The sequence below is a fragment of the Halyomorpha halys genome, unplaced genomic scaffold (genome assembly GCF_000696795.3).
Source record: "Halyomorpha halys isolate HHAL.00 unplaced genomic scaffold, Hhal_1.1 Scaffold82.1, whole genome shotgun sequence".
NCBI lineage: Eukaryota > Metazoa > Arthropoda > Insecta > Hemiptera > Pentatomidae > Halyomorpha > Halyomorpha halys.
The window spans coordinates 1,310,094-1,327,685 of NW_027109449.1; the positions used below are offsets into that span (position 1 = coordinate 1,310,094).

At 29.9% G+C, this 17,592-nt stretch overlaps 2 protein-coding genes across 5 annotated transcripts in view; both read left to right on the top strand.

The window, feature by feature from the left end:
* LOC106692999 (uncharacterized) overlaps nucleotides 1-3,092 on the top strand; it is a 10,350-nt gene extending 7,258 nt beyond the window's left edge. For 2 of the 3 annotated variants that reach the window (XM_024360512.2, XM_014439296.2), the window contains exons 6-8: nucleotides 340-447; nucleotides 531-703; nucleotides 2,918-3,092. In XM_024360512.2, the coding sequence (XP_024216280.1) occupies nucleotides 340-447; nucleotides 531-703; nucleotides 2,918-3,007 (371 nt within the window). In that variant the 3' untranslated portion in view covers nucleotides 3,008-3,092. The remainder of the gene's footprint in view (nucleotides 1-339; nucleotides 448-530; nucleotides 704-2,917) is intronic. The other variant, XM_014439297.2, reaches the window with a different exon arrangement.
* Nucleotides 3,093-12,413: 9,321 nt separating this feature from the next.
* The window catches only part of LOC106692977 (uncharacterized), a 22,328-nt gene continuing 17,149 nt past the window's right edge, over nucleotides 12,414-17,592 (top strand). For both annotated transcript variants that reach the window (XM_014439272.2, XM_014439273.2), the window contains exon 1: nucleotides 12,414-12,565. In XM_014439272.2, the coding sequence (XP_014294758.1) occupies nucleotides 12,513-12,565 (53 nt within the window). In that variant the 5' untranslated portion in view covers nucleotides 12,414-12,512. The remainder of the gene's footprint in view (nucleotides 12,566-17,592) is intronic.

Genomic DNA, 17,592 nt, shown 5'->3' on the forward strand with positions numbered 1-17,592 from the left:
AGATATCTAGTAGAATGGGAAAATATTTTTTTTTTTTTTTTAATTAAATATTAACAACATACCAACAAAACCTTACTAGAATAATAATCGTATTTGTATTTCTATATAAAAAAAGGTCTATGGTGTTCTTTGTAGAAATTGTTACGTAATCACGTGTTTGATGTTGTAAGTGATTGTACAATGTTCTTTTTTAATAATGGATTCATTGTTAGCAATCCCTCAATTATTGTGTTTTGATTTATACTTACATCACAATAACCTATATCCAGTAAAATATTTTAAGGCAATCTTCTAAGGTGTTTTAATTCTGAAAATCATTAATATTTTTTATATTTTCAGTTTGCGACAACTTGCGTTTGGTCTACCCAGCCAACAACTCCCAAGGGTTGGCCATAGATTTTGACATAACAGTAAACAACATTACGATGCTTTCAGACGAAGTATCATGTACATAACAGACAGAAAATTTAAATGAATAAATCCAAACTATTTAATATTACAACCAGATAATCTATTCTTCCATGTTATAGTGGCGAAACTGCCTGCCTTCTGTTACCGGGCCGGCATCATCGGTGTTTGCGGCAAATTCATCACGAAAATGATCGAATGCGATAACGAGCAAAGAGTTGAACTATGTGCCGATGTTCAGTTGAAATACAACGCAGAAGTACTAGCACACATCAACGTCTTCTGTATCAATGTTGTAAGTGCACAGTCGATTTTTAATTTTCAGAATTTAAATTGACCAAAAAAATTAAATATATATAGAAATTTTCAGTATTGAATTGTTTTTAAGGTAACATCATGGATTATTCGGGGGCATTAGTAATTTTCATACCATATAAGGGTCCATTTAATGATTATGGAGCTAGAAAAATTTTAAAATTGGTATTTTAAGTTATGTTTTTGTTTGACTGGTGCAATTTATATTTCGAAAAGAAAATATATTAAATCCGTGGAACTTTGCGACTAAGATTTTGTAGAAAGTCTTTTCTGTAAAAAAGTTACAAAACCTGTTTTTCTATCAGAATACTTTTGTATAATCGACTTTGATGACACTCAACCGTAGAAATGATTGTCTCTATTCCCACGTTACAAGCGTTGAGGAATGGTATCAAAACTTGAGGATTAAAATAAAACCCTACAAATCTCATTAAAACTTCTGTCGAGGCGGTAGTGATATACTAAATGGTTCTCCCTTTCCTATTCCTTATGATTCTTTGAGGAGCTTGAAAAGAAGAAAGCCATGAGACCTCCCAATTTAAAAATGTCATTAGATAGCTACCAATGGGTAGGAGTAGGAGTAAGAATAACAAACATTTGATAACAGCGTTTTTTTTTTCAAAACGGATTTATTTATTTCACCACAAGTGTCGTTGTGGGTTCAGTTTACCCTTAAAACGGTCGACTATACAATCACAGTAAAGGTAATGTTCTGTTTTGTTCATTAACAACAATCTCCATTAAATTAGCTGTTTTGTTGTATTTAGTTCTTATTTTGGCAAATTGTGAAAGTGCTAATAGTTGAACTGAGAGTCAAATATTTTTCTTATTGTATTATAAAAATTTAGATTTCACTTGCAGAAGATAAATCATAGAGGCCGCAAAAGATTACACTTACCAACGTACAGTTATTAGCAGAGATGGTAAAATTCAACGAGAAATATCTAATAGGATTAAAAAAGCAAACAACATTTGTTACCAGATTATTACCAATACTGTTATTGGGAAACGAGAAATTGAGAGAAAAGTAATACCTCGCGTAATGCTATTTACCTTCCCATCCTACAATAGGGAAGCTGTGAGCTGGGTTCTTCTCAACAAATTGAGGAACTGAACCACCGCCTCAGAAATGAAGAAGAAAAGTAGCCGGCCGAACACGATGGGAACACTTCAGGAATACCAGAATAAGAGGAGAGCTAGAAGTGAAAACACTAACTGAAATTCTTCAGTTGCAATGGTTCGGACATATATGCCGAACGGATGAAGTTCGTGGACTACGCTAAATCTTCGAAGCTAGACCAATCGGCAAAAAACGTAGAGGAAGGCCAAGGATGTCGTGGTTGGATAATGTTGCTAGACTAGGAAAGAAAAGAGGAAAGCTGTTGGATTCCATGATGGCATTGGCAAGGGACCGGGACAGATGGATTCCTTGGATTGAGTTCCCTACACGCTGAGAAGCACTGAGGAGGAAGGGAAAGAAGAAAAACTCTTCATTTAATTTTACTACTCGTTGTTTAAATTGTATAACTGTAATTTACATGTATCCTGTAGTTCAGATTTTTTTTTTCAATATAGTGTAATAAATATAAATACATCGCGCTTCCTTTTATTTTCTAACTTTTCAATTCACTGAGAGAGTAAAAAAAAAAATAATACAGGGTGATCTTAATTTTTTCTATAATAGAGAGATGGTATTTATATATTATTTGTATATTTTTCTTTATTCAAGATGTAAAACTTATAAAACATGAAGAGTGTTTTTTTTTATGAGTTTGGAAGGAAAATTCGTAAAATTAAGGAATAATGTATTTTTTTTTAATTTTCTTTACTTAAATAGGAAATAAAATTAAGTATTTTGTAAAATTAGAAAAATTTAGTTATGCTTCAAAAGAAAGTTTGGAAATGAAAAACTGTACTGCACACGCTTTAGCCATTTTTTGACAGTCAAAAGTGGTTGTTGGAACAAGCCTCTTTTATTATATAAACATTTTTAAATATAAATCTTATTATTTTTCTCCCTTAGGCAATATCTATTGACGTTAGATTTTTATAAATCTGATCTGTACTACATCCCAGAAAAAGTTAAGAATAAAAAAAAAATCTTGTGGAGTCTCGAGAATATATATTTAAAGAATACAATTAGAAATATTCTCTTTTATTCAATAACGTTTAATTCATTTTTAATATTTTTCAGGGAAAAAAATTTCATTTAGATGAGGATTATGAAGAACATTCTGAAGAAATAACATCTACTACCCCCTCAAGCAACCAGAAAAAATTGTAAAAATTCTGCAAACCAATCACATACTTTAAGATATTGCTTCGAGATGACTATTTTAGAAGTTAAATAAAAATATTTTTAGCCATCATTATTTTTCTCACCTATGTAACCCAACATACAAGTTCGAAACTTAATTGATTTTTTTTAATTTATAACAGAAAACCTGTGATATGAATGTTCTCAGTCATATTAATACAACGTATTGGTGGGTCTAGAAAGTAGCATATCATAATATTTTTTAATGACTAAAAAGTTAATTTGGAATATATATATATATATATTTAGGTTGTAATGAAACTGAACTAAAATAAACACAGGAATATATATTTAGAAGTAGTTGTTACAAATTGTAGGAACTCATAACATAAACTTTATGACACTGCTTATAACTTTCATCTTGAGATCAATATAAAATTTGCTTCATTTGATAAAACAAGTATCAAGTTCCTAGGTGTTGTGTCCAGAAGGGTAGTATACCCCGCATAACTCTACATATTAACTTTTTCAGTTTTGGAATGATGAAATGACAGTTATCACTGAATATATTTATTTTTATAACAGAAGTATTCACGATCTTTAGTTTAACAGGTTAAAGTGAGTTAAATGGAGCATTTTCTCTTCTTTTAGCACGCTATAGCGATATATCATTTAACATGGTTGAGAGTAATTTGCTACATGGAGATTGAAGTAACGCAACAGACTCGAATTCCACACCATTTTGTCAATTGTTTTAATAGGCTACTTGTTCGTAGTTCGTGTTATTTTTGTTTTGGATGTTTCTAAATTCTGATAAAGTAATGGATACAAATAATAATAAATAGATGAAAAAAAAACAAAGGAACAAATGACGTGGAGGAAAGATAATGCGAAAAAGCTGTTGAAGATTTTATCATTTCATAATATTGTAAGGTTACAAAACAAATTATCCAGAAAATCTTCTATGAGCTCCTTCAAATATGATATATAACATGGAATTTAAATTTATACAACATTTAACATGTAAAAACTTTTTACACTCAACACATCATGAATACCACTGTTCAATTATAACTAACGTGTAGTATTTATTTGTTCGAAAGTATGCGTCATATTAGAGCTGACGGGGGTTTTATATGACTTAAAGTTCTAAATATAATGAAACTTCTTGTAATCTCTATAAACAGCTGAGTAATGAACAGTATTAATTTTATATTAATATTTATTCAATTCGGTAATATTTAATACAAGATAAAATATTGAAGGCTACTCGTTTTGTTGTTTACATTCGGAAAAATATTCAAGTTTGTATTGACAAAGGAATTAATATCTTAAATTAACTTTGATATTTCGACTTTTGATAGTCCAAATCCTCCGCTTTCCCCACTGTGCGCTGGTTGGAATCCGGTCCGGGAAGATTGAAATCAATTCTAAGATGGACCCAAAGTATGAATCTTTTCTTTCCTACTATGGCTAGAATAGGTTGGAAACCTATAGCCATCCTATCAGGTAGGTGCTATCACCCTACGCTCCTTAGCAAAAATGATGCTGAATGTTGGGGATTAGTTCACACTCCTTAAACGCTACTATATCTTGAAGTTAATAGGGATTTCGCTCATAATTGTAATTATCTGTAAAACTGTTCATTTAATCGCAAATCCGAAAAGATTAGAAGTTGTAGTATTTTATTTCCAATAATTTGGCATGTTTATATTGAAAGACCATCAAACTGTTCTCGAGAAATTCGTGCTTCTTTCTTTGTTCTGTTCAGACTCATGAGGTAAATATTAAGGATCCCAAAATATATTTACTGTTCTAAAAATTAAGGAGTAAATATCAAATTTAATTAACTTTGTCAATTTTTCAATTAATGATTTCTAGGCATAGTTAATATAAAAAACTTTTTTAAGGAAAACATTAAAATATAAAGTTTGAACTTGACATTAAAACTTCCAATTAGAAATAAACTACTATTTATATACACAGATAACTTTTCCATATCCGCAGAACAAAATCCAGGTTTGTAGCAAAAAATGTTGCTAACATTAAATCATCAATTCTAGGCAAATTTGTTACTTTCTGCCTTCACGAAACCTTCTGGAACGTATTCCATTATTGTTTTTAACATTAAAATACTTAATAATCTAAAAACAGCTAGGAAGTGTGAATTGAAAGTTGTTAGTTTTTTTATTATTATTTTAAGGCATCAACCACTTCGGAATCATTATGATTTCGAAACTTTTATTATATTTTCTTTCCTTTATATCCGAAATTTTTAATAGTCCTTATTATCTTAATTTACGAATTTTGTCTTAATTGCCATTTTCTGGTAATTCATACAAAGGTTTGATGGCGTCGTATGCTTGGCATACGGTTAAAATGTGTTTTAGTGTTAATTCTCTGCTTAATGGGAGCAATGATTTTGTTTGTTTATGACATCACATATGAAACCAACATGGCGGCTAGGTATTTTTTTTCCGTTAGTACACAGATCAAAAATAACTAAAATTAATAATTAATTCTATATCTTCATTAATTAAAACATATATGATTGAATTTCCAAATTGTCCGATAATAATATAAACATTATTTCAATTTTTTTTCTATGTCGTAAAATGATTGATTAATCAAGGAATGGTCATTTTGGGACAGTTCATCTATTGATTTTACAAGTAGATATATTTTCATTCAAATCATGAAACACCACTTTGGAGAGCCCTATATCTTTTTAAGGATCCTAAAATCCCACACTATAATAATAATAATAATAATAATAATTTATTTGTTTATGGGGCAACCTCCGTACAAATAAAGTTAGCCTGTGAAATACATGAAATAGATAATCAATTGTAATAATTTTACATAAGCAAAAGGTTTTGCGTTACATATATCAAAAACAGTTTAAGATCCAATCCTGCAGGTAAAGATTGAAATTCATACAACTGATTTTGGCTAATATTGTAAAATGGCTTAGCTTCGGCATGTATCGGATTCGATTCCTATGATACGCGGGGATATTTGTTAAAAACTGGAAACTATCCTCCAGGGCCGTTCCATCACAAGCTGGACAAAGCTTCTGTGGGTCCAAAGTATATTTGTGTGGACTGACATTTAGAGTAATTGCATATTTACTGGAGAGTCGTATTTGGCCAGTTATTCTCAAATGAGTTATAGAGCAACTGATTTTTAGGTAGCTTTGAGGCCCAAGCCTACACTAGCAATTAATCACTTTTCCACCACACATGATGCCAATTACCAGTTTAACCAAGAACTAGTGACCGATATAGCTTTTTAAATTAACAAATTTTTAAATGAAACAATAATTTAATATAATTATATTATTTCAATTTCTTGAGACAAGGTAATTATTTATTAAATAAATCAAAAACTTGTATCCTTTTTTGACTCAAAACTTTTTATTTTTCACCAGTTCAACGTTTCGGCCATTTTAGCCATCTTCAATTATAATTTCTTCCTCACATTAAACCATATAACCATAGGTTATATGGTAGTGAATTTGTGTGGATAATCTTATATAAGAAGAATTAAATATTTATGATTTTAAATTTTAAAAGTAGGCTTTTAACTTATAATTCAAGAATGACCTGGGCAGAATAGCCTGCAAAAGTAACTCTAAATTTCATGTGAAGAAAAAATTATAATTGAAGATGTCCTTGAGGATGGCTAAAATGGCCGAAACGTTGGACTGGTGAAAAATAAAAAGTGTTGAGACAAAAAAGGATACAATTTTTTGATTTATTTAATAAATAATTTAATAGTTAAAACTAGAAAAAGTGAACAAAAAATAATTTCGTACCAAAAAACATAAAAATGTCCATCTACCTAGTCTTAACAAAATTCCCTTGTCATGATTCGAATTTTCGTCGAGGTTTAACTCATTTCTGGAGAAAAAAATTCTCAAAAACAAAAAGGAGAAATTACACAAAACCCGGGATATAGTAATTGCATTGATAAATAGTTGAAAAATTTAAAATAAGATTTCTAACTAAAATAGATTCTTAATTTAAGACTGAAATGATCTTATGAATACAATCTTTTTAAAAATCTTAAGGCTAAAAGATAATGAATTCCTTCTACTAAAATACTTCTTCAAAGCAGGAAACGAAAAGATTATCAGCCGGATGTCACTGACACACAGAATGGTGCAGATTCCAAAGAATAAGAAAACGTTAGATATTACCTTCAAAGGATGTAAATTTTAAGAGATAAGGATGTATAAATTAAAAATAAAGATTGTAAAAAAATATTTCAAACGACTAAAAGATTCAATCGATCTATTTAATAAGCAGATATTGAAAAAAATCGTTATTTATTAATGGTACAGTGGAATCACACGAAATTATATATAAAAATATATATGTATATAAAACTTAGGTGTGAGAAAAGCAAAGTGTTTGTGACTGTTATTAAATATGTAAATAGGGAACACAAGACAACCACCATTATGAAGCTCTATAACATTGTTAACATAAAAATAAAAAAAATAAAAAATAATAAGAAAACATTTCTTTTGAAACTAAATTTTACTAATTTTACGAAATACTTAATTTTATTTCCCACCTCAATAAAGAACAGGAAAAAAATACATTATTCCTTTAACGAATTTTCCTTCCAAAGGAATAAAATAATTAAAAAACCCTTTGCGTCGTATAATTTTTAGATTATTAAAAAAGGAAAATATAATAATAAGTAATGTAAACATACAAATAATATTTCTCTATTATATAAAAATGTTTTCAGTGATAACCGTGTATTATTTTTTTTTACTCTCTCAGCGAATTGAAAATTTTTTTATTTTATAAAAAATAGGTTTTTAGTAATCATTATGAAAAAAAATCATCATGAAACGGCCAAGAGGCTGCAACAGTTTCAGAGCAGTATACTAAAACGTATAGTGAAACATACGTTATTCGAACTACCGACGGTGACAGAATTTATATCGAGGTACACATAAAATTTTTTGACAGCCTGCAGTACTGTACGTACCCATTATTTAAGACACTGACACCGACAGGACGGCCACAAAGAGGGTAGACACACACAAACAGATTCAGACTATACTGAGTACAAGTATATAAATTATTTGAATCAACATACCTGGTGAGACCCATCACCAACAGACAGACTACCGCTTCCCCAATAATCAAATTTCCCATCTTAAAATGCATTACCAGAATGCAGAAAAAGAGGATACCTTCAACTCGCTCTCATCATCACACACAAAAAAAAATCACGATGTAATATTTGATTTTACTCTCTCAGCAAATTAAAAACGTAAGGCCTGAACAGTTAGAAAGAAAATATAAGCACAATTAAATATATTGTATTATATATTTATTACAATATATTGAAAAAAAATACAATCTAAACAAAAATACAATTTGAGCAACGAGTAGTACAATTTTATAATTTGGCACCAATCTGGTTGTAATTAAGAAAAATAATTTGTATAATTTTACGAATTTCTAAATTTAACTTCATTATAAAAACAAAAACAGCCTTCGTCTTTCAAATTTTTTGCGTTATAAATGAAGAATAATTTAATAATTAATAAAAAAAATTATACAGTAATAAATATAAATAATTTGCATTATCATAAACTTAATTTTAGGAAATACAAAATTTTACTTCATAACTCCATTTAAAAAATATTATTATTCGTTTTGTAAAATTTTTATGAAATATACTGTTTTTTAGTCATATAATACATGACGTTATTATTCTATGGACTATTATAATATCCAGTCCAAAGACTGGAAAGAATATTTTTTTTTTAAGCTGAATTGAATTTTTCTTTGATCGTCATGAAGAAGATTGATAACTTTTTTTCGTACAAAAACAGCTCTAAAATCATTTGTAAATTTACAATGTCTCTTATGACTGTAATTAAACACAATAATATGGTAATTTAGTGCACATAAAAGTTAAATTCCTTAAACTTAAAAGTTATACATTTTATTAATTCTATTAACTTGATAGAATTGGATGTTTTTTTTCCATTTACTGTCTCTATCAGTGGTTTCCGTAACAATAAATTATGTTAATGACCACAAACTATTTTATCCTAAATTATTATTCATATTCACTAGAATTATTTGATTATCAACGTTGATGTTTTAATGGTTAATTTCTATTTTAAATTATTGTTATTTTGATTTTAACGCCTCTTACGGTAAAATCATTTTTTTTCTGACCTCTTTTATTGAAAATATATTGATTACAATATTGATATATACATGTACATACCATACATGTACATACATTGATATATAATGGTGCCCTTCCTTTGCCATATGGCAGGTAAAATCATTTTCCCTTATGCATGCAAATAAATCTAAAACATGGAACATAAATTGATCGAGACGAGATTGCTTTCAAAAGAATATAAATTGGTATTAGCCTCTACAACGACTACGTCATTTTTGATTGAGTTTCAAGTTTCATATTTGGTTTAATGCTTCATCCTAAAAAGAAAAATGCTGAGTTTGTCAGAAATATCATTTCCCAGTTTTCAAATTTCCATACAAGCATAATATGTAACGTTGAGTATCATACTCATCATGCATTTTTAGTGCATCCCCCTTCGGTCATAAAAGGGATAGCAAGTCCTACAGGAACTAGCTCTAGATCCTTACGAAAAGAAAAAAAGGTACAGGAAGAAGAGACCTGGAGAAAGGAGATTGAATTAAAAATCGAGAATAAATTTCCAAAAAATAATAATAATAATAATAATAATCTTTATTTATTCTGGGAATGATCCCTTTAGAATAATTTACTGGCGTCAAAATTAGGTTTTAGAACCTTAGAGTAAAGTACAAAATAGAGATGAAATTGCAAGATGTTGTACAATAAAATAATACAGTGAATCAAAAAATATACAATCAAACAACCATAATTAACATAATATATAAAATAATGATAAAAAAAAAAATGAAACCACTTGTCATATCATAAAACATTAGATGACTTCTGATAGTAAATAAAAGGAGAAAAAAATGATAAAAAATCAAATACAATTAAACTAAAAAGTAATAAATGAACAGATATAATTTCTGCTAGTGTACATATCTACAATTATAAAAGAAGATCTAAGACATAAAATATATAAAGCTTTTTTGCAACTTTCAATTGTTATTCATTCAGAATTGGGTGGACAGAAGATAGTCGAAGATACGGGATTTGAAGATTGGAAGGGTCTTAGAACTACGAATAAAGGAAGGAATAGAATTCCATAGAGAAGAGGATCGGATGAGGAAAGATCTACCCAAAGCTGCGGTTCGATGCGTAGTTACATGATGAAACTTAATAAACCCTTAGTACTTACAAAGGATAAGTCACGGTTGTATTTAAAAAATAGTCTTTAAAACAGTGAATGTATATGTTCAGGATATTATTATTTTCACCTTTTTAAAAATTTTATAGTAATGACAAAATTATGCAGCTTAATTGTGAATATATAATGAACATGTTTGCTCTCCTGAGCATTATTTTTTAATTAAAAAGATTATGGTTTTTATCTTCTCTTTTCAGTCTCATTCAAATGTTTCCATGCATGACAGTTTATGACAGTCCTTTCTTACTTTTCCTCTTGTTTTAAGTGGCTAATAGTAGAATGGTCTACCGAAAATATTCTAGATTTCACATATATGAGTAACCGACTAATTCCTAACTAATTTTTGAATAATTTCAAGAATGCTATACGTCATGAGAAAATGTTAAAAAAAACGGAAGTAAAATGATTAAAAAATAATTAAAAGACAAATGATTTCTTGACTAAATCATAGCTAATATTTTTTATCAAAAAGGTAGATTTTTTTTTACGTCGAACTATGAAAAAATTAATTTGCATCATAAATTGCGTTTTATTAAATAATTATTTCAAACTTTTTACTTAAAACTCGTTAGTAAACTGGTAAATAAAAATCTGATGAGATTCACGAATCATAAAACCTTGACATACGCCTGTAAGGCGCAAATTTTTACATATTTTATAAGCAAAATTTTATATTTTTTTATTGCAAAGAAAATACGTATTTGGGGTTTCTCAAGGTGCGAATAGCAAGTATTAACGGTGTATGTCCGTCGGAAGATCGATTTTGAAATTATGCATAATTGCACTAACACCTTTCCCACAAAATATATAATCCATATATGAATAAGTGAAAGTAAAAATGATACCATTTTACTATGTCCTATACCAAACTTATATTATAGGTAATATATGTTTAAACCAATTTATAAATAAAATGAATGATTTCTTTATTAAATAAATCAAAAATTAGTATCCAATTCTGTCTCAACACTTTATTTTTTCATGACATATATATATATATATAATATATCAACACAAAAATGATGCAAGAAATAAAGAAAAGGATCCAAATAAAACAGCACTTGTACAGCATACAGCCAAAAATCAACATAATTTTGATTTTGATAACACCATAATTTTACATAAAGAAAACAATTTATACAAAAGAAAAATACTTGAATCAATTTATATATCAGAAAACATCAATTACACAGTTAATATTAAAACAGATACTAAGAATTTAAACCAACATTATGCAGAGATTTTAAGCAAAATAAATTTATAAAAATAATAGAGAAAATTGTTACTAGTTACAATTAAATTTAATAATGGAATTTTGAGAATTAGAATAAATACCAAATTGAAAAAAAAATCCAATTTAAAATTTTAAAAAAATATATTAATTTTAAAACAAGGCAGACCTGTGTGAGTGGGAGGATATAAATGGTTTGTTATATGGTGGTGTATTTTATACTGTTGATAATCTTATAGAGAAAAATAAATGTTAATGTTTTTAAATTTTAAATAAATAGGTAACTAGACTTAAGCTTAGTAACCTTATTAATAATAAATATGACTTTTTAATAATTGACTGTTGGAATAGCTTTTGAACTTAGAATAAAGAAAATGACCTGGGCAGAATAGCCTGCAATAGAAATTGTAAATTAATGTGAGGAGGAGTTTTGTATTGAAGGTATGTTATATTATATAGTGAATAATGATGTTGTAAATGTTTAAAAATGAAGATATAATATAAGCTGTTAAATATTTAGATGTCCTTGAAGATGGCTAAAAAGGCCGAAACGTTGGACTAATGAAAAAATTAAGTGTTGAGACAGAATTGGATACTAATTTTTGATTTATTTAATAAATAATTACCTTGTCTCAAAAATTTTTGAAATAATATAATTAAAATGAATGATTTCGTTAATAAGTAAAAAATATAAATTCATTTGTAATTGAAAAATTATAATGCGATAAGCCTGTTTGTCGTTTACATTAAAATAAGACTGTTATTAGAGGGGTATTTATTTTAATACTTCCTAAAACTAGAGATAAAGAAATAAAACTGTTCTATTTCAAAATAAGTATTTTATCTTTACAACACACAAACCTAAATCCGATCCAGCTTCGGGAGATAGAGTTAAAACTCATACGTGGATATAATGACGACGCTCTAGTACCGCGTAGAAAGCTGACATGAAGATTCATTATATCTCATCTATATTCCTATTATTCCTTCTACATTCCATGTAAGTAAATAGATTATATGCAATATATAAAACTATTTTTTTAATACTAAGATTTTTTATTTCTTATTCCTGGACAATGCATGTTTGATCAGCCATGTATAAACTAGCAACCAATTATAATTGTCGCTCCTCTTGTGTTAAGGACGTTAATTTTTAATTTTTATAATCAAAGCATCATTTTAATTCAGCAGTCAGAAAATGATAACTGCAAGTCAAGAGGATTATGTTGTTTGGGTTCGACTTTGTTTTGTTTTTGACTACTGTTTGGTATGTTGTAATAGGTAGTCATCTGGCCAGTTATTGTTCTCCCATAAGGAGTTACATAACATTACATGTAGGTGTTACATAAGTCGTTTAAAGATTTTTTTAATATGCAATTCTTTAAATATTATATCTTTTTTATTAAACTGATCTACTGCTGTGACTATAAATGATGGTCTGATCTCACATTGCCATCTAATAGTGAATTTGTTTAGCGGGTCACTGAAGAGGATCTAGAAGGGTGAATTCCGGAGAGCGAATTTGTTGATCGGGTGAATTAAAGAATTATGAAGTGGTGAAATTGGAGGAGCAGAAGTGGGAAAGAAAAAAAGGAATGAATTGAATGTTTGTATTTGGTGTATAGACCGAAATTGATTGTGAATGGAAACCTGTGGGGAAAAACATTTTTTTCTTTATATCTTATTATACCATGTAATTATATGTAATTTATATATGCCCGATTACGGATTGATAAGTATGCTGTGTGATATTGCAACCTGATGTTTTTAGGCAGCATAGACGAATAAAGTATTTCTCTCCCTAATTTTGTAATTAAACATCATTTTCTTTTCTTAAGTTAAGTCTTATGTTTTACTTATAGCATAGCGTTATCATAAATAGCGAAAGCACATTTTATTTCATATGATGCAGGATTTGCATTAAAATGTTCTCCCCTCATATGCTCCAATGATATATACAGAACAGATTGAGTTATCTTTTTTTTACCCCATTCCTGGTCATTTCTGACATACGAGAGAAGGTTTATCTACAGACTACCACCCTAGACTAACCATAAGGAAGTCAAGTTTTCATTTCGTGGGACCCTCCAGAAATAAAAGTCGACCCTTCAGCAGGCTTCCAACCGGCGTCGCTGCACTTCCGAGGCAGCAAAGATCTACGCCTCAACTCTCTCATAATTTATTTTGTAGCAATAGCAATAACAATAGCTGTGTGCACAGCTATGTAAATGTTTGTCATATGCAGCAATGAGTCGTACATATTGGTGCGAACACCCGTATTGCCTAATAAACAGGGTAGGGTGATAAATAAATAAATAATAATAACTATCTCATCTACAGACGACCCAGGGTTATCTGTCATATTATGTCCGGTGAATATCCTTAAAAAGCAACGTATTCTCTTGAGAGTTCCTTCGGGACACTAGTGCTTTCTTCAACACCACTCCATCGCTTTCCCTCTAATTCTTGGCTGTATTGGTCTCTCAATGCATTTAGAAGGGTCTCTTTGTCTATTGTTCGAACCAACTCCATCATTAGAGGAAGATCTGGTTGCCTCATCCCATCAGTTTTTAATTCTCGTCGCAGCGGTCCAGCACTCCCAGGAAAGCGAAGTACGTTGTTTTTTTTTTTTGTTTTTTTAAATATATTTTGTACGTAAGCATTCGCTATATTAGCATTTGATTGATTATCAAAAGACACAATTACTGCATACGAGTCAACGAGGCATTAGAGTGTTATTATCAAAAGCAGCAAGATTTTGTGGCAGCTTGACACTTTATACAAAGCAAAATGTCAGGGAAGCGAAGTTTCGAGAGAGTTTAATTTAACACACCCACACAAACTAATATCAATATCTAACACTAAAAAATAGTTTCTGCCTCATCTATGACAATTAGCTATAAATCAAACAATTATTAATAATGCTGAAAGGAGCCCATAACCTTTCCATATTTTACATCTTAAAGTATTGACTCGTGTCGAGTCTTGAACTTGAGTTTTCTCAAATTATTTTCATAAATTCATCACTATGATATAATATCAAGTAAATATTGTTATCATTCGAAGGAATTATCAAATAAATCTCTTGATCATGTTTTCTTGATTCCCTGTCAAACATGAAATTAACTCTTCCAAGAATTTTTCCATGAAATATAATTGTATATTATAATAAATAGAGCAGATTAATGATAATCACCCAAGTAATATTTTGACTTGTTAAAGATAAATAAATATATAGTTTTGACTTTATGACGTTTTAACTTCATTTCTGTCGATTTTTTTGTAAATTAAAAGGTAGGAAGTTGAAAATAAAGTATACAAAAAAAATAAATGAATAAAAATCAATTTTCTGGATATTCTCAATTACTTATACCTAATATATCAAAAATCATATCACAAAAACCATTCATATAGCCATATCTAAAGTCAATTAACGATTACATTTTTGACAGAGAATTTGCTTCTATATGACGTATTGTTTTCTAAATATACGTGCAAAAACAAAAACTTTTCGCCTTCTTCTCTCATGTTATGGAAGGGTTAGGATCAGGTACTATTTATTTAATTTAGCTATTTTGCTTTTTTAGAGAAAAATAAATTTTAATAAGCCTGAGTTGAAATTGGAAAATTGCTGTTTACAATTGTATAAATATATACACATCAAGTAAATTTGCTTTAAGTGATATAATGGCATGATAAAAACATGTGCAGAATCAACCCATTTAGAGTTCCAAAAAGATTTTTAGAGAAGATCTCGAGGCCATCTTCTTTTCAGACGCTTAGGAGGATGGTTAGGTAATGAAGGAGAAGCCAGGCTAGAGACGAGTTGGTTTGAGTGTTTGGGAAGTTAATCATGGAAGGAATGTTATCTAGTTCTGGTCAAATCGGTAACATATGGGACATTAAGGTCCTGATGGATCCCTTGATTTGTGACAAAGTAAGGAGCATTAAGGATTTTGGACTGTAAGGATTGGATTCAGGTGGAATTCGTTAGCTTAGTGGAGTCCCAGAGCTAAATTCCATATGTCCAGATAGGGCTTATAATAGTCATGTAGATCAGTGTTTTGAAATGGATTGGAAGTTTAGACCGTTTGTCTAGTAAATGTTGTAATAATCTAAATTGGAAACTTAGATCTTTACAGGAAGATAGTTGGTTGACCGTGTGTATTACATAAAAGGAAGATGGTCAGGGTGCGGTCAAAATAACTCAAATAGTAAATAAACTATTTATTTTGAGTCAACGTTTCGTCCCACTTAGCAGCGCTTCACCAAAGCTAAAAAAAAAAATACAAACGATCAAAATAATTTAACCCAGTAAGAGAATGGATAACATGAAATAAAAGTTAACTAAGTTAAGCTACAAAATATTTAAAATATGTAAAAAAAGAATAAATTTACTGTACATTAATTTAATTTGTTCAGTTTTATCTAAATATACATATATTTTAAATTATTTTTAGCAATATCTTAGTATATTTTTATTTCATGTTTTTAATTTATTCTTATTTTCCGTCTTTTAGTGTGTACTGTATTTTTATATTTCTCTTTTATTTACTTTATTTGTCATCATTTCGCTTTAATTCCTTTTTTACATTTATTGTTTATTTATTCTTTTCACTGTATATTTTATTTTTATTTTCTTTAATTTACGTTGTTCATTTTACAAATTTTCATACCTAAGTGTACTTTTATTTCATGTTATTTATTCTCTTACTTTGTTACATAATATTAGCTGTCGGTGTTTTCTTTTGAGCTCTGAAGAAGCCCTACAAAGTGGGGCAAAACGTTGACTCTCAATACATAGTTTATTTACTATTTGACGGCACCAGAACCATCTTCCTTATATATTATATTTAAATAGTTACGCTAGGAAGGAAGATAGCAGCAAAGGTGAAGTGTTACACACAATGAAGAAAAATATTAATTTCTCACCATCCCTAGATAGTGCCATAAATCTATTTAGGGAACAAATTTAAATGAATTTTTGTGAAAGAACTATATTTCGAAATTTACAACAGCGATATTTTATAAATATTTAATCTGTTTTGATCATTTTTTGAGTTTCACAACTTTTTTCAATCCCTAGAAATAATAACTAATGTGATTTTGTTTAGAATTTTAATACGAAAAAGAAATCCTATGTATTGATATGTATGAGAGGCACCAGCTGGAGTTTTTTAACTTAAAATAATTTCTTTTGTCGGCATGCCAAAGATACCGCCGGACCTAGGCAAAAATCCGTCGGCAACAGATCTAAAGATATGTACAAAGATATATAGATAACAGAGGGTGTGCACCCTCAGGGAACCGTTAACCGTCTAGGCAGAGTTAAACAAACAAACAGCCCTTATCTTTCACGTGGCCAGTTTAGACATTAGAAAGTACGGAGAAATAGCCGCCGTAATGGATAACAAATAAACACCCCTTATCTCACACGGGCCTCTCTAAAAACCTCGGGAAACATAAAGTAAGCCGCCAGAAGCCGGCTTTCTTCAAAGAAGAAACTTTTAAAGATGAAAGGTAGGACTTTCGTCGAAGATCATTGGACCTTCTCACCCCCTCTGAAAATAGAGAACCCAATCAGAGGACAGAAATCAAAAGAAGGAGGAGTCAGAAGGAGAGGGGAGAAAAGTAACAAAAGGGCAGGAAAAAGAGTTTTTGGACACAGTGAGTGGAGACAGTCAGGGGGGACAGTCAAGACTTGAGGACAGTCAGAGTTGGTGAAAAGTCGAGGTGGACAGAGTCTGGTAGGAAGCCTGACGGAAGGACAGGCTGGGAGAGTTTGAGGGAAGCTGAGAGAAGAGAACAGTCAAGGGGAGACAGTCAGTGGACACAGTCAGTGGACAGAGTCAGTGAGAACAGTCAAGACCTGAAGACAGTCAAGGAAAAACAGTCGGACCCGTAGTTGGGCCTGAATTGGCCATAGCCTGAGAGAGCTGGACGGAAGAGACAGAGTTTGAGGGAAGCTGAGAGAAGAGAACAATCTGACAGAGGAAGACAGTCTGGGAGATCAGCGGCAGCCGGGAG